This window comes from Globicephala melas, chromosome 1 (genome assembly GCF_963455315.2).
Source record: "Globicephala melas chromosome 1, mGloMel1.2, whole genome shotgun sequence".
Classification (NCBI taxonomy): domain Eukaryota; kingdom Metazoa; phylum Chordata; class Mammalia; order Artiodactyla; family Delphinidae; genus Globicephala; species Globicephala melas.
In genome coordinates, this window is record NC_083314.1 from 109,475,989 (window position 1) to 109,501,787 (window position 25,799).

The 25,799-nt window shown below is 40.6% G+C and overlaps 1 protein-coding gene across 2 annotated transcripts in view; it reads right to left on the reverse strand.

The window, feature by feature from the left end:
- Positions 1-2,143: 2,143 nt before the first annotated feature.
- Positions 2,144-25,799, reverse strand: part of LRRC8B (leucine rich repeat containing 8 VRAC subunit B) — a 75,559-nt gene continuing 51,903 nt past the window's right edge. Inside the window, exons 5-6 of one of the 2 annotated variants that reach the window (XM_030868607.2) lie at positions 22,737-24,901; positions 2,144-6,976 (exon numbers count right to left, since the gene is read on the reverse strand). In XM_030868607.2, the coding sequence (XP_030724467.1) occupies positions 6,704-6,976; positions 22,737-24,875 (2,412 nt within the window). In that variant the 5' untranslated portion in view covers positions 24,876-24,901 and the 3' untranslated portion in view covers positions 2,144-6,703. The other variant, XM_060303070.1, reaches the window with a different exon arrangement.

Below are 25,799 nucleotides of genomic sequence, written 5' to 3' on the forward strand. Positions count from 1 at the left end.
ACTCTCAAAGTTGGAATTTAGTAAAGGGTGATTTGTGTAAGCTTGGAATATGTGGTTAGGACAATGCTAAACAGCCCAGTCAGAGAGAGAGACTGGAGGGTGTAGGGCCTGAGATCTGGGAAGGGCCAAAAGAGTAGGACGCTCTGAGGGGGAAAAAGAGAGGGGAGACCCAGCAGCTGAGAGGCCTGCTCATGAGGCCTGGGAAAAGAGACTGTCTACTGGGAGTGTTTGACAGAAATGCTATGAGGACCCCCTACCTCCACCTGTCTCTCTGCTCAATCATCTTTAAGCTCTACCTTACTCTTGTGAGAGTTTTGCTTTTGGAGAAGGATATAGACAGCTGACATAAAGGTTCATGATTTTTACTAATAGAAAAGCAGTTTCCCGCATCTCTACCAAGTACATATTGAATGAATATTCAAAGCATGTTTAAAGGGGTGACAAATTGTTACCTGCCCAGGGCACCTGCATGTCTGGTCTGGTCCTGGTGCCGGGCACTGCATGGGGTTTTCTAAGTGCATCTCATTTGAGATGGAGTCACTGAGATTCAGTGAGGGCCACTGAATTCTCAAGATCTTACCTTGCGGGGGCTGGGGGCTGCATTTTATAAAGGCAGGGCAAGGACAAACTGAATAAAAGGGGAGGAAATAGGAACCAGGCGAACTTCTATTTGATTTCTTCTCATCTCAGCGGCAGAGGGAGGCAGAGAGTAAAAAACGATGTGCCTGAGCCCTAAATGAATAAACAACAGGCCTGTGTAAAAAGGCAAACAAAATTTAAGGTATTTGTTACAAGAAATAATTTGAAAAGCTTCTCAGCAGCACACAGGCAGTTCTATAGAATCATTGGTATTTAGGAGGCAAGACTTAGAACTCTTGTCTAAATCATGATGAGACAACACAGGGTGAAGAGAGACTTGTATTTTCCAAGTCGAAAAATGACTGCATTTTTCGCATGTTGAAAAATGACTTTTTTCTGATCCTTCGTTGGCATAGTAGATACATATTCCTCTGTAAATATGGGGCTGAGTTCAAGGTCTGGCTTTGCGCTTTTGGATAAACTGCTTTCCTCTGACCTCGGAGATGAGAGGGACACAGAAAACAAGCTAGGAACCTGGATTTCAGAGAATCCACTCATGTCAGAAACTCAAACACGAGCTGCATCTCCAGAGCATCAAACGGTGGCCTCAACAGCACCGACACAGCCTCTGTCTGCACAGCCAGGCCCCCTTCACTGCATGTTTGAAGAGTGATTTTGGAAAGTGGAGGCGAGTGCTGAACAACGTGGAGCCACCCTTGTCCCCATGCTCGTGGGGGCAGGTGACTGCCCCGTGGCCTGTTAGACAGGACCCAGCGCCCAAAGCACCTTGCAGTGACGCCTTAGGTCAGGAACTGGCTTCGTTCCCTCAACATATTCCCATTCCTGAGGCATTTAGGGTGAGGGAAAGCCTTGCCTGAGGTATGCATTTCCTGGGAAGAATAGGACCATCTGGTTTCCTTCATCATCTGGTTCAGTCTATAACGAGTTCTGTCCTCCAGCAGAGAAAAGTTCTTACTATCTGCTTTCTAATGTGTTTCCGAAACTGTGTATGTGGTTAAGAGAGTCTTCTATCCAAAAGTTCAAACTATTAGGTGCCTAATTTACTCGATAATTCGAGTGTTTTCTCCCTTTACTAAACCTTCACAACATTTCTTGTCTTGTAGTTTTTTACTTTTTATTTACCTGGTCCACTATTCAATGTTAGTGCGAAACTAACAGTAGATGGAGAAACAGGAGCCAGGAAGAGAGGGAAAGAGATGGGTTGGTTTGTGAACATCAGTCCCCAAGGATGAACACTATTCGACAGATGGACTTATTAGGAGTGACAGATTCCACACCCTCAACGCTCCCCCACAGTGCATTCTAGGATCAATTCAACAGTTTTCAGGGACTTGATAACTTGTGGCCATTGTAGTGTACATTGAAAACTCCTACTACTGTTATGAGATTCGTATGTAAATCTAAACTCCATCATTTGGTGAACAATATAACAGTACAACTGCACAGGAAACCCTGAGAAGGGGAGGGAATCGCTTCTGGAACCTTGGGCACTGATACGTGTATACAGGTAAAATTAGTCCAGTCGACTTCTTCCAACACTGAATCTGTTTTTATTTGCCATTTATTATAAAAATTGAATCTTTATTTTACACAAAAGTTATTTTAAAAACAGTAAAGTTTACCAAAACCTACTGAATCTCAGGCAGAGGGATTTACCACCAAAATGCAGATTTACATGGTAAACCTGAGGGCCAAAATCATTCAACTCAAAACAATCTCACATTTTCTAGTAATCCATTATCAGAAGCGAAAACCAATTATGTACATGTTTCAGAACATGTGGCAAAGACAAAAAAACAAATGCTAGCCTTCACTGTGAAGCTAATCAAAGAAAATGTCTCTACTCAGGATTGGCCCATTATTTTGCTGAGAGTGAAACATTTGAAGAGTTTTAAAATATTTAAGCATAAATATTTAGGTTTATATACAACACATATATACACAAACACATCCATTCTAATTCCATGCCCCTTTGTATTTTTTAAATTGCACCGTCTCTGTTAGAGATAATATATAACATGCAGGAGGCATTCCTAATTGTTTTTTCTCAGCAGCAGTGTTCTATACAAGACAAATGCAAAATTTAAATATGAATTAATTTCAACCAGAAGCCAGCTCGACTCAGTACTTTGGTTCATATGTTCTATGTTAATGCTTTAGGGTTGATGAAATTGTTCATATAAAAAAAAAAAGTTGAAGAGAATGTAGTCCATTACCAAAGGTACTTAGTAGATAGTTCCCAGTGGATGTAGAAGTGATGGACCAAAAACAGGAAGAAACCAATTAAATAGGACTGCAGTTTTTTCACTGCTTCAGCTTTCATATCCAGCTGAAGATAAGAAATAATTATATCCAGGGCATTTTGCAACAGTTACTAGTTTAGGCCATTTCATGTATATAATGTCTTCATAATTCAAACCAGGATGCAAAATAACTCCTCCCCTCTCCCACCAGCCTTCCTCTTGTTTCCAGAAAGAAATAAACACAGATTCTGATGCAATATACAGTTCCTGAAAACAAAGTGGATTTACAGTTATATGCTCATGCTGCTGGTACAGATGAGGGATCATTGGATCAGCTCTAAACACTGCAGGGATGGGTCAAGGAGAACTATTCAATTAGGCATAATTACAGGCTCTGGCTTCCCCCCAAATAAATACACGCTCAAGTAGTATCGCAAGTTCTCTAGCACAAATATATTTTGTTACTATATAAATTTAAGGAGATGGGTGAGTGGAGAGGGAAAACAAAATACCTTATGTGGATGGGACAATGCTAAGAGAAAGTGACGATGGAAAGAGCATTTGCTTGAAAATACAAGGAAATAAAGCTATAAGTCCACAGAATAATTGTTTGATTATTTTAATGGTTTCTGAACCCATCAATATTATGCAATACTTTAATTCAACATACAAAATTTGAATCATGAGACACTGAAGAACAGAAACAAATATTTTCACTATCAAACAATAATGTTATGCAGATAACTCACTGCAGCTCACCACAGCACACACATTGGAGCTATGCCACAACAATGAGACCTTGAGGATCTCTATTTACCCTGTTTAACACAAACATTTGCTAAGTGACAGTGAAACATGGTGATATCAGAGGAACAATGAAGACTGAGGATGAAGAATGAAAACACCGTATCTATGTGCCACACAGATATACCCTGATGTATGTTAGTGAAGGAACACCACACCTTACAAGGAATGCTCGAAGCCACTTAGGTCGCTGACCAAGTTTGAGCATTTAGTTTTAACATTACAACTAAGAGAACAGAATACTCCATGATTACAAGTAAGGAATAAAAAAGAATTAATATCCTAGCATTAACCTACAACCTCTTACAACTTTGGAGAAATATTAAACATATCCAAAACTAATAAATTACATTTTGTATACATGGGGCGTGTGTGTGTCTGTGTGTGTGCAAGCTCATCATTGTGTATCTGTGTGTGTGTATGTAAATAAAATGAACCAATGCTAGCATAAGCCTTCAACTTTGTTCTGAATAACATCCATATTTATTTTTTGGAAAATGCACTACACATTCTTGGAAATCAACTAAAGTCTTAAAATTATAATTGAATAAACTTAATTTTCTTCATTTAAAATCCTCTTCCAAATTGAATATCTGCTCCAACATTGCAGTAAAGGTGGCATCAAACATCACAATTTTGTGTGTTAAGTGGTGGTCTCAGAGTTCATGGCCTCAGTGCTGCATCATTTCAAAAGTTACCTAAACACTGGAGTGTAGGATTGAAATAAAAAAGTAAACCTAAAAACTATGGCATGAAGAACAACAGAGTTTGCATTAGTAACCAAACCCTAGTGTTTGGAAAGAAGCTTACAAAACTCATTATTGATCCTGATAGTAACTTGCTTCCAGAAATTTAGAAGGGTGATAAGGAAGGTTTGGCTAGTGACTTCTGCAGGTGAACAGAACTGGTGACTAGCCGGGAGGAGTTGTAGTTTGTCAGGGGAATAGTAGCAAATCTGAAATTTGTTTTAAAAATTCTTCCTTATAGAAGGGGGTAAGATCTTTCATACACATTATGGCTAATTATATGGCCCAAAACATTTAAACATATTTCCATGTATCATATTCATGTTCCAAACATAAGATAATCCTATCCAACACTGGAATCGGTACACATGACAATTCTATTGTGCAACAGAGATGTGAAACATTAAAATGACAAAGAACTCAACATTCAAAAGATTGAAAATAACATAAAACCCTAGATATGGTCAGAACCTGTTTTCTGAAATCCTACAAGAAAGTTTCATCAGTTATGCCTGGCTCCCTGAGAACTTGAATGTTCTGACTAAAGGCAAGTTTTGGTAAGAATTGCATTTTTACACTGTTCTTTGTCATTCAGAATAAACAATAATGTTTTAGGCAGCCTTTGGTGTTTTCTATTTTTTATAGCTATTACTCAAATTTCATTTGATGTGAACAACTCTTTTCTCTGAATGTTAGTCCAGGGGTGTGTGGCAGGTGAGGGAAGCTACATTTTGCCATCATTTAGACTTTCATCTTTCTGGAAGGGACAAAGCAAGAAAAAACATACCATACAACACAATTCCATGTTTACAGTACTCTTTACCCATAGTGTTTTCCAGTTTTGTCTAGGTGCAGTTAATAGATTACTTCATAGTTACATCCAAAATGAGACAGCATCACAATGCCTAGACCCATTAGAGAAAAACACATTGAAAATGTACGTTTCCCCAAAATGAGTCAGTCGATTTTATTCATTTTACAATATGTATGATAATAAAAAGCCAAACACAAAGCTCTTTATAAAAAAGAGCAAAATGTATTCCAGAAAAGTTAGACAAAGGCATGAGATGAATTTCAGTTAACCAGATCTATTTCTTTGTGAGCTCTGAGAACTCATTTTAAGCGCTGAATTTTAAGCTGAGTGTTTTACATTATAATCCTATCTAGAGATCATGCAGATGGAGAAGAAAGTATTTTGCTTAACTCTTACTTAATTTCTACAGAATGCTTTAAAATCAGTTTTAAAGATTCAAATCTGCACCTCTCCCCTCCATCACAGTTTTTGAAGTAATTAAGAATTGTACCCGTACAATAGCACAGCACTAGGGAAGAGAGAGGTAGATGATGTGGCCATCCTCTTACAAAGGAAACCCCCCAAATATTTTAGGGCATGAAACACAAGGCTTTTGTTATCCAAAAGTAATTAGTTGCAGAGTACAAAAACATTTTGGAACAGAATGTGCACAAATATGAGAATCATACGCAGTCAAAACCAAGTATATTAATAGTAAATTCTTAAAGAAAAGGATGTGTTTCTCTGTACCTTACAAAAATTATTCTCACAGATTTTGAATCCAAGATTATACAATAAAAATATTTGTATGTTTACATTTAATATAAAAATGATTAGCAAATAAAAAAGGCTTTGATGATATACAAGAAAAAATTTGAGTATACATTAATTTTTAGGATGCCCCGAGGGTGACATGTCCTAAGTACCCTGCTCCTGTTCTATGCAAAGGCCAAAGGCAGGCACTTTCTCAGGGTTCATCATTGTTGTTAAGAGAAAATCAGATGGAGGAAGACTCAAAACAAGCTGGGACAGGAAGTAAAAATTAAGCCAGAAGGAATTCTGCCTAGCACAATGTACCCTGCCTAAAAATATTTAAGACCATAAATCAAAGACAGTGCTCAGTGTACACATCAAGGGAATTTATGTTGATGAGTTTATGGTCTAGGTGATAAATATCAAAACAGGAAGTCAGTTAAAACAAGTATGCAAATAAGTAATACCTAATCTTCAAAAGATACAAACTGCAATGTAGAGATTCAATAATTTCTTGTCCCCATTCCACCCTCCAAGCGTACTTCTTATATTTCCATAAGTTAAAGATCAATTATTCACAAAACTTTAGTTCAGTGTTAATACGTTTTACCTGTTTAATTTAGGGATAGACACTGAGTTGCTTTAATAAGACATTTGGTTATAGTTAGTCATAATTATCCATTGTTCATCTTTATAACTTAGGTAAATTGAGTTCTCAGATAAAGCCCTGGAGTGTACTTTTAAAAATTATTTTCCTCTTTAGGTCAACATTTATCTAAGCATGTCTGCAAACGTTCTGTTACAGGGGGAGGAAGAGTATTGAGCAAATTCTCCTCAACAATCAGACAGCTCCGTTTGAGGGACTGACATCCTTCCAGTTCAGGAGGAAGTGTTTCCAGGTAATTACCAATGAGCTCCAGATGAGTAAGGTTCGACAGCTCACCCACGTGAGGGGACAAGCTCATCAGGCTATTTTTCCCCAAAAGTAAACACTGCAGCTTTTTGCACTGAAACAGCCCATCTGGTAGCATCTCAATCTGGAAAGGGAAAAAAAGAAGCCAGTAAAACTGTTTTTTGATGGCCTACCATAATACATCTATTTATCTATACCCCTACCTTTTCCCAAAAACATTTCTAGACATTTTACAGAGGTACATATAATAATGATGATACACTTGAAGTAGATGGGAAAGATAAAGGAAAAATACGGACATCCTGACATGGAGTCAGGATTGAGGCTACCTTGAACTTCTATAAACCCCTGCTGCATATGCGTGGGCAACAGATTTGGCTCTGAACATTCTAACAAGCAACTCTCAATTCTCAAAGGAAACCTAATCGGTTACATACTCATTGTCCCTGAGATAAAAAACAAATCAGTGGGCTTCCCTGGTGGTGCAGTGGTTGAGAATCTGCCTGCCAATGCAGGGAACACGGGTTCAAGCCCTGGTACGGGAGGATCCCACATGCCGCGGAGCAACTGGGCCCGTGAGCCACAACTATTGAGCCTGCGCGTCTGGAGCCTGTGCTCCGCAACAAGAGAGGCCGCGATAGTGAGTGGCCTGCGCACCGCGACGAAGAGTGGCCCCCGCTTGCCACAACTAGAGAAAGCCCTCGCACAGAAACGAAGACCCAACACAGCAAAAATAAATAAATTATTTAATAAACTCCTACCCCCAACATCTAAAAAAAACAAAACAAAACAGTGACTGAGGAGAAGTGTAATTATTCTTGAGTCCTAGTCAGAAATCAGGGATCTCAAGAGTCCTCATAACGAGTTTACTGTGTGGGATAATGAGCTATACTCTCAAAAACATCCCGAGAACAGACACAAGGCTATTTTTTAGGGTTTCACAGTAGAGACTGAAAACTTTATTCTGTTAAAAAAAAAAAAAGCTGACAGGAGTAGAGACAAGAAGATATGACAGACAATCTATACAATCTATACAGGATATGACAATCTATAGATATAGATATACAATCTATAGATATACAATAGATATAGATACACAATCTATAGATATACAATCCATGCAAGATATGACAATCTATACATGCACATTTCATTCCCCTCTACATACACACTCACGAGTATCTACTCTTCTTCCTGCTCTCTGAGAGTTTCGATTAAGTCATATGGCACAGAGAAATCATTTAAAATACGATGAAGAGCCTGCAATTAGGTCAACTCCTACAACTGCTCAACTGAACTGCTCCCCTATTTGGTGGGAAGGTTGCATTGGAGTTTCTAATGGAGCCACAGTATGTATAGGAAATAGGGTTTATTGGGGAAAGACACCCAGAGAAGGGCTGAGCACACTCAATGTCCTCAGCGCTCATCCTGCCACTGAGGGGCAAGTGCGCTCCAGGAAGAGATGGATTGCATGCACCCCACCCTGTAACGTTCCCCATATTTATACAGGCCTGGACCAGGCATCTTTGCAACTATGAAACAATGTAGGCTCCTTTGTTCCAGAAGCGGCTTTGTTAGAAACAGGGATGAAAGGGGCGCTCCAGATTTCAATCTGTTCCTCTGATGGGCTAGTGTAGCCCCACGGAGCCAGTTCTCTGCTGGAACTTCCGGGGCCTTCCAGAACTGTCTCTTCCAAAGGATAAACATTCCCTATACAGCATAAAAAATTGGTCAAATTGCATTCAAAAATGCTCATTATGTTGGAAATTGCCTTCTCCTCCATCACCCACATATACTCTCAGTAATGGCTATCCTTGAAAATAAATCTAATGATCACTGTTGCTAAGTCAGCCATGCATTATAGCTCATCATTCTACACCAAAATACTAGGTATAAGCAAAGGAAAATATCTACCCTTTTATTTCATTCCTTCTTAAGAATGCAGATGAAAAACCATAGATATGTCAATTTCAGTATAGAGATATGAGAGAGATGAGAGACAGAAGAAATGTAACCTCCTTCTGATTAGAGATTGTCTGCAGCTCAAAAGTAGTGTCAGTGACGTACAAGTAGAGGGAATGATCAGTCCTGTGCAGTGTGCTCAGGGTTGAGAGTACCTGCTGGTGCGAAAGGAGTGACTTAGGCAAAGAGGCTGGGAAGAGGGAAGACTTGGCTCACCTGTATTCAGTGAATGCCTGCTGGGAGCCTCATTTTGTGCCAGGTTCCCAGCTAGGTGTTGGGGATAAAGTAGTAAGCAAGACAGATGGGTCTCTCAACCTTGGCATTGTTGACATTTGGGGTGGGATAATTCTTTTTGTGGGGCTGTCCTGTGCATCGTGGAATGTTTTAGCAGCATCCCTGGCCTCTACCTACTAGATGCCAGCGCCACTCCCCTCTCTAGTTGTGATGACTAAAAATGTCTCTTGACTAATGTCTTCCACAGCGTAAAACTGCCCCCATTTGAGAAGCACCGGTCTAAAGGGGGAGAGAAATATGAAACAATTATAGAAATCATTAGTCTACAATGGCTGCTAGAAGAAGAGTGCCTTAACCAGGGCTGCATCAAGGAGTCCCAATCTCCCTTCCTCATTCAGCTTCCAGGCCCCAGCAGGTGCCTTTCTTGATTGCACTGATTTCCTATTGAATGAAGACCCTAAAGCCGTTGTCCTCATTCTCCTTCTGTCTGGCTGTCAACACTACCATGTCTCACCCATCTTCTTTCATCGCTCTCAATTTGTGATTTTAGCTTCTTCTCAGCCCCCAGAGTACAGGCGAGGGATTTCACCAGGCAATGAGAGCGAGCCTCTGGGGTTGGCCCCTCAGTTGTGTCGTAAAAGTGAGTTAAGGACTGTGGTTAGCAGCACACTTCCTGAGCGGTAAGTATCCGTCTCAGGGGCTTTTTCCCAGCATCATCACGCAGCTCAAGCACAGGGCCTTAACTCACGAGGCTGGGGAGCTGTGTTAGAGACTCAAGACTTTCTTTCAAGTCAGCAGTTTTATCTTGAAAAATCGACTTACAAATTTTGCCTGAGCCAATAAATTAAAAAAAAATGTTTAGATAGCATTTATTTATACTGAATTCATTTAGCATGCTCTTTCTTTCTTTCTTTTTTTTTTTTTTTATGGTACGCGGGTCTCTCACTGTTGTGGCCTCTCCCGTTGTGGAGCACAGGCTCCGGATGCACAGGCTCAGCGGCCATGGCTCACAGGCCCAGCTGCTCCGCACCATGTGGGATCTTCCCAGACCAGGGTACGAACCCATGTCCCCTGCATCGGCAGGCGGACTCTCAACCACTGCGCCACCAGGGAAGCCCTAGCATGCTCTTTCTTAAACCATGTAATACATGAGCCAGGAAGGAAAAAAATTCCCCAGTGGACCGCTGATTTCTTCTCAAAAATCAAAAGAAATGTTTACAGACTATCAGATAATAAACTATATAAACAGAATGGTTTTATAGAATAAACTGTATTACATATATTTAATAAACTATGAAATAAACTGAAAAAAAACTCACTATGGTTACATTATCACTCTATATCCTAGAATTTTCTGGCAACCAAATACTTTCAACAAAATGTATTGAAGCCCCCAGAACATCAAAGGAAGGATGGTTCTCATCCTATATTCATGGCTGACATTGATAATTAAATATTCCACTGTTTCTCAGAGGCTGGGACCTCATTTCAGAATTCTTTTCAGTGTCAGATTTCCTATTTTTCTGCCCACTGACACATGCTATCTCAGAACATGTCAACCTGAATCTATAAAATCCAATCATTTCAAGAAGCAAAGCTGAATACTTCCATATCTAAGTGGTAATATCAAAACCAACAAGGAGCACTGCTACATAAATGATCTGCAGAAGGAATTTCTACATTATTCACCTTCTGGCTAAAGTCTTTGAGTTGCATTAAATGCTGAAATAGAGAAACTGGAAGACCTAGGTGTAAATTGGAGTGGTTTTTAAGATTTGAGGGAGGTTATTAAATCCTCCCCCTTTCCTGTGCTTCTCCATCACATTCAACACCATCATAATCCAGTTACACTTTGGCACTGGATAGAGGTGGATGCTGCCTCTTCCTCTCCCATCATCTACACACACCACTGCTTCCCGTGGAACATCATGTGGACTGATGCATCTGAGCTGTAGGAGAAAGAGCACTAGAGCAGGAGCTGGAACATGCGTTCCATCCCAGATCCATCGCTGGGAAGCTTTGGACCTCAGTCAAATTGCTCTGAGCCTCAGTTTCAGTATCAGTAAAGTGAAAGCGGTGGACTAGAACAGAGATTGGCAAAGTTTTTCTCTAAAGGAGCGGAACAGTAAATATTTTAGGTTTTGCAGGGCAAGTGGCAAAACTGAAAATATTATGTAGGTACTTACAATAACAAAAGAGAAAACATTTCATACATTTAAGTGATGTAATTAAAAATACAATAACACAATTGAGTACAATTTCTTTGTAATACAGGCCCACTAAGGAGAACAATGCAACTTATTCATGGACACTGAAATTTGAATTTCATATAATTTTCATATGTGATGAAATGATTTTTTCCCCAACCACTTAAAAATTTAAAAACCATTCTTAGGTCAGGCTGTGGGAGGATCTGGCTCCCAGGCTGTAGCTTGCTGACCTCAGGACCAATGACCCACAGTGTTCCTTTCAGATACAAGGGTCTCTTAAGCTATATTCCTACTTCTCAATCATAATGATTAAACCTTTCCACTGGGTTTTGTTTCTTGATCGTCCTCTCCCAACCCTTGTGTATGCTACAACCAGAGCCTCCTTTGAAGGTACTGATTCAGGCTAACTGGCACTTTCAGGCTCAAGCCTCACCTCAGCTACTATCCAGTGACTCAAACTTGAACTAGACTGGTAGAATTCAAGGCACTCTCCACTCTGACCCACCTTCTAAAAGCTCTCATCTCTTACTACATCTGCCGATGCCTGTTGCAATCCTCTGGGCATGACCTCTATCGTCCTTTCACATTTCCCCAGTCATTGTTCTCAGGAACACTCTTCTCAAGAATTACCATGGAAAAGAACGCCTTGCTCAACTATGTGTGGCAAACGTTGCACACCGTATCTCCCTCTTGGAGAAGCACATGCATGTTCATATGTTAACGTCTCTGAGGAATCCTGCAGCAAAAATATGCTAAAAAATGTTTAATGTTTTTTTGTGATAAAACTTATTACTCTTCAGTGGAGTAAACTCTGGAGTGCCCTCTCAGTGAATGTCTGTCATTTGGGGGGCTGCCCCACATCTTCTATGTCCTGAGAATTCCCTACCTTATCTTGGTGGGACTCTTGGTGGGAAGCAGAGCCCACTTCCAACTAGAGGAACTGAAAACACAAGATCCTTGTGTTCCCAGATAACTTACAGCTCAAGTGTGAGCATTCTTAAGCTCTATCAGGTGCTCAGATATGGGCCTTGTGTCACAAAGCAGCAGAAACCATGAAGAACCGATTTTGTGGGAGGGCAAGGGCCACAGTAGCAGCAGCATCGTTTTCAGGATAGCAATGGTGTGCAGTGCTGGTATGGTCAGTGTCAAGGTATCTTCCTCATTTGACTTTTGTACTATGATTTGGGCTGCATTTCTTTCGCTATCTAACTTTGTGCTTGATTGTTTTCCAAGCTTCATTCTTCAGCCTTTTCAGTGATGAGATACATGACAGCCTTTCAATAAATGTCTTTTCTGCGTAACCCCAGAGTTAGTATTTGTTGCCTCCATCTATAAACCTGACACACTGCCCAAGTCTTTAAAAAAGAAGAGTCTTATATATACACTACCAAATGTAAAATAGCTAGCTAGTGGGAAGCAGCCGCATAGCACAGAGAGATCAGCTCCGTGCTTTGTGTCCACCTAGAGGGGTGGGATAGGGAGGGTGGGAGGGAGACGCAAGAGGGAGAAGATATGGGGATATATGTATATGTATAGCTGATTCACTTTGTTATAAAGCAGAAACTAACACAGCACTGTAAAGCAATTATACTCCAATAAAGCTGTTTAAAAAAAAAAAAGAAGTCTTTAAAAACTGTTCTTTTAGGAATCTTTACCAACTTCCATTCCAAATGGAGGAATCAACTCACGTTTCTGAGTATATGCACATCTAAGTATTTATGCAGCAGGTTTGATGTTTTATTTTCTAATTTTTATACATATTTTGGTCTACTTCATAGACTCATGAGAACCTTAAGGTTTCAAGAAGGAACCTTGAAATTAGTTAAATCCCTATATGAAACACGAATCCTTAAATCCCTTTAACAATATTCCTACCAAGTGGTTGACAATTTATATCTGGACAGTTTTATTAATAAGAAAATCACTTCTCCCTTCTCAAATGTTCATTCAGTCTTTGGACAGCTTTCTGGGGAAAGATGAGAAATCTCCTGCTTGTCCAAGCTCTAACACTTACAGCTACTCCCAATAAGCTTTCTTTCCTATGTAAGGTCTTCCAAATATTCGAAGACCAATATTGTGGACTATTCTCTCTCCCTTCCCTCCCCAGTACTTCCTATAATTAGGATACACTATACCATCAGAGAGGAACGTTTCATCTGTCTGGTCACTGTCTTCTGAGTTCCAGTTTCTCCACATCCTTAGCAGGTAAGTCTCTTCATAGCTCTGATGAAGTGATCCTAACCCATTCAAAGGTGTCACAGTCATCGTTATGGCCTGGAGGGCGCTCCACAACTGCTGGCTAGCCCACTTCTGAGACAACACAGCCAAAGACACCGTTGTACTTTGGCCATAAACTTTCTTCAGCATAAGACTTTTCATATGCTACAAAGTACCCTTCAAGACAAAATGTGTCTGATACTAACACCTAGTCTCCCTTTTAGCCACAATCAAGAAGTCAGTAAACTTGGTGTCAAAGGTACCAATGATCTTAAAGTTAACATTGAACTACAGAAAGCCGTTAACCTGCTTGTACATTTAGATAATTCATGGCCCGCTGACAATTTAACCAGTCACAACTTTCAAAAATGTATGGAGTGGTCAGGAGGAGCTTCAAGATGGTGGAAGAGTAAGACGCGGAGATCGCCTTCCTCCCCACACATACATCAGAAATACATCTACACGTGGAACAGCTCCTACAGAACACCTACTGAACGCTGGCAGAAGACCTCAGACCTCCCAAAAGGCAAGAAACTCCCCACGTACCTGGGTAGGGCAAAAGAAAAAAGGATAAACAGAGACAAAAGAATAGGGACGGGACCTGCACCAAGAGAGGAAGCTGTGAAGGAGGAAGGGTTTCCACACACTAGAAGCCCCTTCGCGGGCGGAGACTGCGGGTGGCAGAGGGGGAAAGCTTCGGCGCCGCGGAGGAGAGCACAGCAACAGAGGTGCGGAGCGCAAAGCGGAGAGATTCCCGCACAGAGGATCAGGGACGACCGGCACTCACCAGCCCGAGAGGCTTGTCTGCTCACCCGCCGGGCGGGCGGGGCTGGGAGCTGAGGCTCTGGCTTCGGTCGGAGCGCCGGGAGAAGACTGGGGTTGGCGGCGTGAACACAGCCTGCAGGGGGCTAGTGCACCGCGGCTAGCTGGGAGGGAGTCCGGGAAAAAGTCTGGACCTGCCGAGAGCTCCAGAGACGGGCACGAGCCGCGGCTATCAGCACAGACCCCAGAGATGGGCATGAGACGCTAAGGCTGCTGCGGTCGCCACTAAGACGCCTGTGTGTGAGCACAGGTCACTATCCACACCCCCCTTCCGGGGAGCCTGTGCAGCCCGCCACTGCCAGGATCCTGTGATCCAGGGACAACTTTCCCAGGAGAACGCACGGCACGCCTCAGGCTGGTGCAACGTCACAGTGGCCTCTGCCACCGCAGGCTCGCCCCGCACCCGTACCCCTCCCTCCCCCCGGCCTGAGTGAGCCAGAGCCCCCAAATCAGCTGCTACTTTAACCCCGTCCTGTCTGAGCGAAGAACAGACACCCTCAGGTGACCTACATGAAGAATCAGGTCCAAATCCAAAGCTGAACCCCAGGAGCTGTGTGAACCAAAAAGAGAAAGGGAAATCTCTCCCGGCAGCCTCAGAAGCAGCGGATTAAATCTCCACAATTAACTTCATGTACCCTGCATCTGCGGAATACCGGATTAGACAATGAATCATCCCAAATTGAGGAGGTGGACTTTGGGAGCAATATGTATACATATATATATATTTTCCCCCCTTTTTGTGTGTGTGTATGTATATGCTTCTGTGTGTGATTTTGTCTGTATAGCTTTGCTTTTACCATTTGTCCTAGGGTTCTGTTTGTCCGTTTTTTTTTAGTATATTTTTTTTTTCTGCGGTACACAGGCCTCTCACTGTTGTGGCCTCTCCCGTTTCAGAGCACAGGCTCTGGACGCGCAGGCTCAGCGGCCATGGCTCACGGGCGTAGCCGCTGCACGGCATGTGGGATCTTCCCGGACCGGGGCACGAACCCGTGTCCCCTGGATTGGCAGGCGGACTCTCAACCAGTGCGCCACCAGGGAAGCCCTTTAGTATAGTTTTTAGTGCTTATTATCCTTGGTGGATTTGTTTTTTGGTTTGGTTGCTCTCTTTTTCTTTCTTTTTTTTTTTGATTACTTAAAATTTTTTTATTAATTACTATTTTTATAACTTTATTTTATCTTCTTCTTTCTTTCTTTCCTTCTTTTTTTTCCTCCCTTTTTCCTGAGCCGGGTGGATGACAGGCTCTTGGTGGTCCAGCCAGGAGTCAGGGCTGTGCCTCTGAGGTGGGAGAGCCAACTTCAGGACATTGGTCCACAAGAGACCTCTCAGCTCCACGTAATATCAAACGGGGAAAATCTCCCAGAGATCTCCATCTCAACGCCAAGACCCAGCTCCACTCAACGACCAGCAAGTTCCAGTGCTGGACACCTTATGCCAAACGACTAGCAAGACAGGAACACAACCCCACCCATTAGCAGAGAGGCTGCCTAAAATCATAATACGGTCACAGACACCCCAAAACACACCACTGGACATGGACCTGCCCACCAGAAAGACAAGATCCAGCCTCATCCACTAGAACACAGGCACTAGTCCCCTCCCCAAGGAAGCCTACACAACCCACTGAACCAAGCTTAGCCACTGGGGACAGACACCAAAAACAACGGGAACTACAAACCTGCAGCCTGTGAAAAGGAGACCCCAAACACAGTAAGTTAAGCAAAATGAGAAGACAGAGAAACACACAGCAGATAAAGGAGCAAAAAAACCCACCAGACCTAACAAATGAAGAGGAAATAGACAGTCTACCTGAAAAAGAATTCACAGTAATGATAGTAAAGATGATCCAAAATCTTGGAAATAAAACGGAGAAAATACCAAAAAATGGTTAATAAGGACCTAGAAGAACTAAAGAGCCAATAAACAATGATGAACAACACAATAAATAAAATTAAAAATTCTCTAGAAGGGATCAATAGCAGAATAACTGAGGCAGAAAAACAGGTAAGTGACCTGGAAGATAAAATAGTGGAAATAACTACTGCAGAGCAGAATAAAGAAAGAAGAATGAAAAGAATTGAGGACAGTCTCAGGGACCTCTGGGACAACATTAAACGCACCAACATTCGAATTATAGGGGTCCCAGAAGAAGAAGAGAAAAAGAAAGGGACTGAGAAAATATTTGAAGAGATTATAGTTGAAAACTTCCCTAATATGAGAAAGGAAATAGTTAATCAAGTCCAGGAAGCACAGAGTCCCATACAGGATAAATCCAATGAGAAACACACCAAGACACATATTAATAAAACTATCAAAAATTAAATACAAGGAAAAAATATTAAAAGCAGCAAGGGAAAAACAACAAATAACATACAAGGGAATCGCCATAAGGTTAACAGCTGATCTTTCAGCAGAAACTCTGCAAGCCAGAAGGGACTGGCAGGACATATTTAAAGTGATGAAGGGGAAAAACCTACAACCAAGATTACTCTACCCAGCAAGGATCTCATTCAGATTTGGCGGAGAAATTAAAACCATTACAGACAAGCAAAAGCTAAGAGAATTCAGCACCACCAAACCAGCTTTACAACAAATGCTAAAGGAACTTCTCTAGGCAGGAAACACAAGAGAAGGAAAAGACCTACAATAACAAACCCAAAACAATTAAGACAATGGTAATATTGTCTTAATATGAACATATGTCTTAATATGAACATACATATCAATAATTACCTTAAATGTAAATGGATTAAATGCTCCAACCAAAAGACACAGACTGGCTGAATGGATTAAAAAAAAAGACCTGTATACATGCTGTCTAAAGAAACCCACTTCAGACCTAGGGACACATACAGACTGAAAGTGAGGGTACGGAAAAAGATATTCCATGCAAATGAAAGTCAAAAGAAAGCTGGAGCAGCAATTCTCATATCAGACAAAATAGACTTTGAAACAAAGACTATTACAAGAGACAAAAAAGGACACTACATAATGATCAAGGGATCAATCCAAGAAGATATAGCAATTGTAAATATTTATGTACCCAACATAGAAGCACCTCAATACATAAGGCAAATACAGCCATAAAAGGGGAGACTAACAGTAACACAATCATAGTAGGGGATTTTAACACCGCACTTTCACCAATGGACAGATCATACAACATGAAAATAAATAAGGAAACACAAGCTTTAAATGATACATTAAACAAGATGGACTTAATTGATATTTATAGGACATTCCATCCAAAACAACAGAATACACTTTCTTCTCAAGTGCTCATGGAACATTCTGCAGGATAGATCATATCTTGGGTCACAAATCAAGCCTTGGTAAAGTTAAGAAAATTGAAATCGTATCAAGTATCTTTTCTGACCACAATGCTATGAGACTAGATATCAATTACAGGAAAAAATCTGTAAAAAATACAAACACATGGAGGATAAACAATACGCTACTTAATAACCAAGAGATCACTGAAGAATTCAAAGAGAAAATCAAAAAATACCTAGAAGCAAATGACAATGAAAACACGACGACCCAAAACCTATGGGATGCAGCAAAAGCAGTTCTAAGAGGGAAGTTTATAGCAATACAATCCTATCTTAAGAAACAAAAAAAATCTCAAATAAACAACGTAACCTTACATCTAAAGCAATCATGGAAAGAAGAACAAAAAACCCCCAAAGATAGCAGAAGGAAAGAAATCATAAAGATCAGATCAGAAATAAATGAAAAAGAAATGAAGGAAACTATAGCAAAGATAAATAAAACTAAAAGCTGGTTCTTTGAGAAGATAAACAAAACTGATAAACCATCAGCCAGACTCATCAAGAAAAAAAGGGAGAAGACTCAAATCAATAGAATTAGAAAAGAAAAAGAAGTAACAACTGACACTGCAGAAATACAAAGGATCATGAGAGATTACTACAAGCAACTATATGCCAATAAAATGGATAACCTGGAAGAAATGGACAAATCCTTAGAAATGCACAACCTTCTCAGATTGAACCAGGAAGAAATAGAAAATACGAACAGATCAATCAAAAGCACTGAAATTGAAACTGTGATTAAAAATCTTCCAACAAACAAAAGCCAAGGACCAGATGGATTCAGAGGCAAATTCTATGAAACATTTAGAGAAGAGCTAACACCTATCCTTCTCAAACTCTTCCAAAATATAGCAGAGGGAGGAACACTCCCAAACTCATTCTACGAGGCCACCATCACCCTGATACCAAAATCAGACAAAGATGTCACAAAGAAAGAAAACTACAGGCCAATATCACTGATGAACATAGATGCAAAAATCCTCAAAAAAATACTAGCAAAAAGAATCCAACAGCACATTAAAAGGATCATAAACCATGATCAAGTGGGGTTTATCCCAGGAATGCAAGGATTCTTCAATATACGCAAATCAACCAATGTGATATAACATATTAACAAAGTGAAGGAGAAAAACCATATGATCATCTCAATAGATGCAGAGAAAGCTTTTGACAAAATTCAACACCGATTTGTGATAAAAAGCCTCTAGAAAGTAGGCACTGAGGGAACTTACCTCAACATAATAAAGGCCATATATGACAAACCCACAGCCAACATCGTCTTCAATGGTGAAAAACTGAAACCATTTCCAATAAGATCAGGAAAAAGAAAAGGTTGTCCACTGTCACCACTATTATTCAACATAGTTTTGGAAGTTTTAGCCACAGCAATCAGAGAAGAAAAAGAAATGAATCCAAAACAGAAAAGAAGAAGTAAAGCTGTCACTGTTTGCAGATGACATGATACTATACATAGAGAATCTTAAAGATGCTACCAGAAAACTACTAGAGCTAATCAACGAATTTGGTAAAGTAGCAGGATACAAAATTAATGCACGGAAATCTCTTGCATTCCTATACATTATTGATGAAGAACCTGAAAGAGAAATTAAGGAAACACTCCCATTTACCACTACAACAAAAAGAATAAAATACCTAGGAATAAACCTACCTAAGGAGACAAACTACCTGTATACAGAAAACTATAAGACCCTGATGAAAGAAATTAAAGACGACAAAAACAGATGGAGAGATATACCATGTTCTTGGATTGGAAGAATCAACACTGTGAAAATGACTATACTACCCAAAGCAATCTACAGATTCCATGCAATCTCTATCAAACTACCAATGGCATTTTTCACAGAACTAGAACAAAAAATTTCAAAATTCGTATGGAAACACAGAAGACCCCGAATAGCGAAAGCAATCTTGAGAAAGAAAAATGGAGCTGGAGGAATCAGGCTCCTGGACTTCAGACTATACTACAAAGCTACAGTAATCAAGACAGTATGGTACTGGCACAAAAACAGAAATATAGATCAATGGAACAGGTTAGAAAGCCCAGAGATTAACCCACGCACATATGGTTACCTTATATTTGATAAAGGAGGCCAGAATATACAGTGGAGAAAAGACAGCCTCTTCACTAAGTGGTGCTGGAAAAACTGGACAGCTACATGTATAAGAATGAAATTAGAACATTCCCTAACACCATACACAAAAATAAACTCAAAATGGATTAAAGACCTAAAGGTAAGGCCAGACACTATCAAACTTTTAGAGGAAAACATAGGCAGAACACTCTATGACATAAATCACAGCAATATCCTTTTTGACCCACCTCCTAGAGAAATGGAAATAAAAACAAAAATAAACAAATGGGACCTAATGAAACTTAAAAGTCTGCATAGCAAAGGAAACCATCACCAAGACGAAAAGACAATGCTTGGAATGGGAGAAAATATTTGCAAATGAAGCAACTGACAAAGGATTAACCTCCAAAATTTACAAGCAGCTCATGCAACTCAATATCAAAAAACAAACAAACAAATCCAAAAATGGGCAGAAGGTCTTAATAGACAGTTCTCCAAAGAAGATACACAGATTGCCAAGAAACACATGAAAGGATGCTCAAAATCACTAATCATTAGAGAAACGCAAATCAAAACTACGAGGTATCACCTAACACCAGTCAGAATTGCCATCATCAAAAAATCTACAAACAATAAATGCTGAAGAGGGTGTGGAGGAAAAGGAACCCTCTTGCACTGTTGGTGGGAATGTTAATTCATACAGCCACTTTGGAGAACAGTATGGAGGTTCCTTAAAAAAACTGAAAATAGAACTACGATACGACCCAGCAATCCCACTACTGGGCATATACCCTGAGAAAACCATAATTCAAAAAGAGTCATGTACCACAATGTTCATTGCAGCTCTATTTACAATAGCCAGGACATGGAAGCAACCTAAGTGTCCATCGACAGATGAATGGATAAAGAAGATGTGGCACCTATATACAATGGAATATCACTCAGCCATAAAAAAAATGAAATTGAGTTATTTGTAGTGAGGTAGGTGGACGTAGAATGTGTCATACAGAGTGAAGTAAGTCAGAAAGAGAAAAATAAATACCATATGCTCACACATATATATGGAATCTAAAAAAAAAAAAAAAAAAAGGTTCTGACAAACCTAGGGGCAGGACAGGAATAAAGACACAGATGTAGAGAATGGACTTGAGGACTTGGAGTGGGAAGGGTAAGATGGGACGAAGTGAGAGAATGGCATGGACATATATACACTATCCAATGTAAAACAGATAGCTAGTGGGAAGCAGCCGCATAGCACAGGGAGATCAGCTGGGTGCTCTGTGACCAACTAGAGGGGTGGGATAGGGAGGGTGGGAGGGAGGGAGACGCACGAGGGAGGAGATATGGGGATATATGTACATGTATAACTGATTCACTTTGTTATAAAAAAAGAATGGGTTGTTGCCTCATGGAGTAACCCTAAGCAGCAGAACTGAAGGGTCTTGGGGTATTATTCTTCCTACATATATTCAGAGATTGCTTAATAAAAGCGTGTTAATCTGTTCACACTGGAAGAAAAAAAAAATTATGGAGTGATTTAACTGTACAGCAACTTGGTGAAACCAATGCCTTTCAAAAGAATTATTTATACTTTTTATTAGAGGTTTAACAACAGAAAAAGTATAACCAAAATACTAATATTAATCAACTGCATAATTAAACAACACTTCTGATAAATCTCTAGACCTGTAGTTTTCAAAGTATGGTCACCAGAGCAGCAGCACCAACTTCACCTGAGATTTTTAGAACTGCAAACTGCAGACCTACTTACTGAATCAGAACTGTGGAGTGGGGCTCAGCAATCTGTGTTTTAACAGGCCCTTCAGGTAATTCTGATGTAAACTGCTAATCTAGATCAACCTTAAAGGGGTTTTAAAACCTCATGATCCTTTAAGGCATGAAGATGTTTTGTTTATTGTATAGTGGGTTCTATCCTTTTACGTATGAGTAAAATCATAGCATTCTAAAAGTCAGTATGAATTGTGCCTCATTCCCCACCTCTCTGGTATTTTTCCAACGATCCATGGTTTCTGAAAATACTGTCTGGTGATTAACATGTTTACTAGCCAACACTATGCTGGTAGCTATATTTAGCATGAAATATGAATTATAAAAAGTCCAGGAGATAGTACCTTTTTGGGTAGAGCAGAAGAAAACGGTTCCCATTTTTAACTAGAGGAGGATCACTTTCATCTTTTGGCAGACCTGATTTCTGACAGGTTTTTTTTTCTTTTTCCCGTATGGATATTACCGTCCTTCTCTTGCCCTTTCAGCCCGCATGATTTTTTGTCTTTTTCCTCCTCCTTCACATTTTAACCTAGGAAACTGCTCATTTATTTTGTTTTTTTCTTGTTTCAGCAAAGTTAACTTTTCCTTAACTTGGCTTTACTGTTGCAAATTATGGTTCATTTTTAAAGCACAGATGCTGGAAAAAGCTTCTAAGGAGCCCTAGTGTTGCATTATAGAACCAGGCCTTTCATTTTGAATTGTCTTTCTAGACATGCATGGACATTTCAAGTCTTTCTTACTGTATCACAAAAAAGACTTATGAATAATTCATGATCACAGTATTTTTAACAAAAAGTCCTCCTATGACAGATTTGGAAAGCTGAAAAGTTTTATGAAACTTTCTAAATACTTAAGACTTTTCCAAAATGAAAGCAAGCCCTGCCATAACTAATTAATTAGTTTAAAACACTTCAATTGTAATGTTTATGTAAAACACAGAGAAAGAGGATAAAGAGAACACTTGTTGAGTACCTACTATGTGCCATGAACTGTGCCAAATGTTTATATATTTTTTCATAAAATCTCCATGACAACTTGTAAATTAGATGAAAAACCGATGCTCAGTGTTTTGATAATTGGTCCATGGTCACATGTCTAGAAGTGGTAGTCAGGCCGAGCTCAGGATGCTTAGTATGACTTAAAGTCCATTATCTTTAACTACATCACACACTGCAACAGCAGATGCTCAAATGACTGGCCAAATAAAGGGCAGAACGGATTTACTTACATTGTTGTTGGTCACAGCAAAGTACTGCAAATTACTCAGATACTGGATTTCTTCTGGAATGAAGGTCAGGTGGTTATAGCTTAGATCCAAATAATGTAGTTTGGTGCATAGGAAAAGCTGCAGGGGCAGATTCTCAATGTTATTATGGTCCAAAGAGAGTTGCTCTAGATTAGATAATGCCCCAATCTGGGCCGGAATATAAGCTATGTTATTGTGCCACAACTTTAAGCAGGAAAGATTCTGGAGATGCTGAAAGCTAATGATCTCTTCCACAGTTTTAAGGTTATTTTCTTTGAGGTTTAACTCATGCAAATTGTTCAGACTGAAAATGGAGTGCGGAATGCGTTCCAGGTCGCAGCTGATCAGCTCCAGGCTTTTCAGATTGACCATCTTTTTCAAGTTGTTCAATACAACCAGCTTGCTCCCCTCGTTATCGAGGGACAACTTCTGCAGCGAAGGCAGGAGGTCTGTAATGACTTGTGGGATCCGGGAGATGCTGCTCTTCAAGTAGAGGGTCCTCAGGTTTTTCAAGTCCTGAAAGCCCTCCAACTGCATGGTACTCACCTGCTCAGGTAGAACACAGCCTGACAGGTAAAGCTCCTTGAGATTCTTCAGATGAAATACCCAGCGTGGAATTTTCCCCATTTCAGTAAATTTCAGGCGGAGGATTTTTAAATTCTCCTCTAGAAAGGCCAGGGCAGGATGGTCGACCACCAGAGACGAATGGTACACGTGGAGCTCCTTGAGGTTGACCAGCTGCGAGACCGCAGAAGGCAGCTTGACCTCAGGGATCAGCTCCAGGCTTAGCACTTCAATTTCTGTCAGCTCAAAGACATTGTCTGGAAGACCGTTTAGCATGAAAAGATGCAGTTCTATCTTGTCCTGGGAATTTTTCACAAGCTTGCTTTTCAGTTTCTCGACCGTCCATTCGTTGTTGAGGTTGATCTGTTTCAGTTTGTTCTCACTGACCTCCGACAGGAATATGGAGAAGCGTTTGGAGTAAAGGGGATCATACTGATCAGCCAGATGCAGAATGAAGGCGAAGTCATTCTTGACATCCGGGATGTCACTGTAGTTGCTTTTTTCTCTCAGTGCCTCAAAAGAATATTGCTTCAGAGAACTCCGCAGCATCCACCACAAGCTGTAGGAGGAGGTAAGACCATAAAGTATAACCAAGATGACATAAAATGAAGCCAGGACCTTAAATATTTCTGCCAAGGAGTAGACACACTGGTAGCGCTTATATCCAGTAAAAGCCTGCACATCCACTGAACAGTCAATTTCAAGAGTAATGTAGGTTAAAAAATACGGAACGTAAGTTATGATGAGGACAAACAAAATGACTTTGACTATTATCTGCTTCAGATACACTCTATAAATGATATCCTTCTGTTCCACGTGCAGGCGGAACCTTTTCACTTTTTCAAAGATGGCTTTGGCCTGTTCGCCCTCCTTCTTGTCCAGGACGCTAGAAGTTGGGCTTTCTATGCCAGCTGACTCTAAGCCAGGCTGCGGGTAGGGCAATGACTGCTTGTTGGAATCAACCTCAGCTGAGCACCCTGAGGAAGAAAGCAAAACCTTGGACTTGGAGAGTGTCAGGGGCCTCACTGACTGCTCAGCCACCGTCTCTGACAGGGCACGGGTGGTCCACGGAGAATCGAAGCACTTGTGAAGGATGGCCACAAAATGCTCGAGCCTGGAACTGGTACTGGGGTAGTGCAGCCAAAAGTTGCTGCAGGCTGCGAAGATGAGCGTGTGCAAGAGCACCAGGTAGGGAAAGAACTTTGCGAACCAGTGGAGCTGCTTCTCATAACAGACGGCGTCGATGTAGGAGTACTGCTGTCGGTGGAGGTCGTTCTGGATTCTGAGGGGGAGCGGAAGCGGCGTCCCGGGATCGGAAGACGTGTTCACGCTGGCTTTCAGGATGTCCCAAGGCACAGCGCAGTGATTGTCGAATTCCACCTTACACGGAAGACAGCACAGAACCCTGCTCTGTGTGAGCTGGAGGGCTCCAGCCAGCACGGCCACCAGCAGCATGATCAGGGTGATGTAATACCAAAAGACGTCCCACCACGGTTTTAGGATGTGATAAGACGACTGGGCGTCTGCTAAACATTTTAGCTCTGTTAGTGTAATCATGACTTTCCCTTGTAGGAGGACAGAAACTGGAGGAGGAAAATAAAAGAAAAACCACTGAAGCAAGTACCCCAAATAAGCTTAAACTCTAAGGCTTGTACATAACCAAGTAGGATTTAACTCAGGGGCAAAACCTGGGAAGCAGGGCTGATGATCAAAAGGTATCAAAGTTTCCTGGTTTCATTCAAAACCTTAGGCTATGCCAACTGAGCACTTTAAAGTCCCTTAGATGAGAGACCATTTGGTGACAGCCAGATTGGATCTGTAAAGGTATTTATTTGGTGCAGGACGTGAAGCAACTATCTAGTTTCCTCCTGCATCTTCACTTCATGCTAAGCTACTAAAAACCAGAAGCCGAATTTTCTTCAATCAACATTAGGAAAACTTGTTCTTATGCTACTAATTTCTAACAGCCACATGTTGTACCTTCCAAATGGTCTGAATAAGCTCTCTTTCACATTCCACTCCCCAGTCTGGAGCGTCGGGTACAACCTAAGAGTTGTGTTTCAACCATGACAAGGAACTTCCTTTGAGCAAGCACTGCTTTATAAAATTATCCCTTAGGATTAGAGGGATGTACCAATTCTATGTTCAGAACAAACTGTGATTTAATACATTATCTCCTTTCCCCCCAAGCTCTTGCTTTGTAACTTACGTTTGCATCCAACTTAGAATATTTAAAAGCTGGCACAAAATGGTAATGGCTTAAAAAATGGATGGGGAAGGAAGCCCCAGTTACAACACTGTGGAAGGGACTCTCTCTCATGTTTAATGTTTTGATGGCAAAGTACTAATAGTATAAATGATTAAGGGCACATGCTATTATTATTTTTGCCTTCAGAAAAACAAGGTGGGTTTTGCATTTTCATATTGAAAGTATTCAGACAATGCTCTTTACAGAAATGATTTATGTAGTATTCAGCCTTA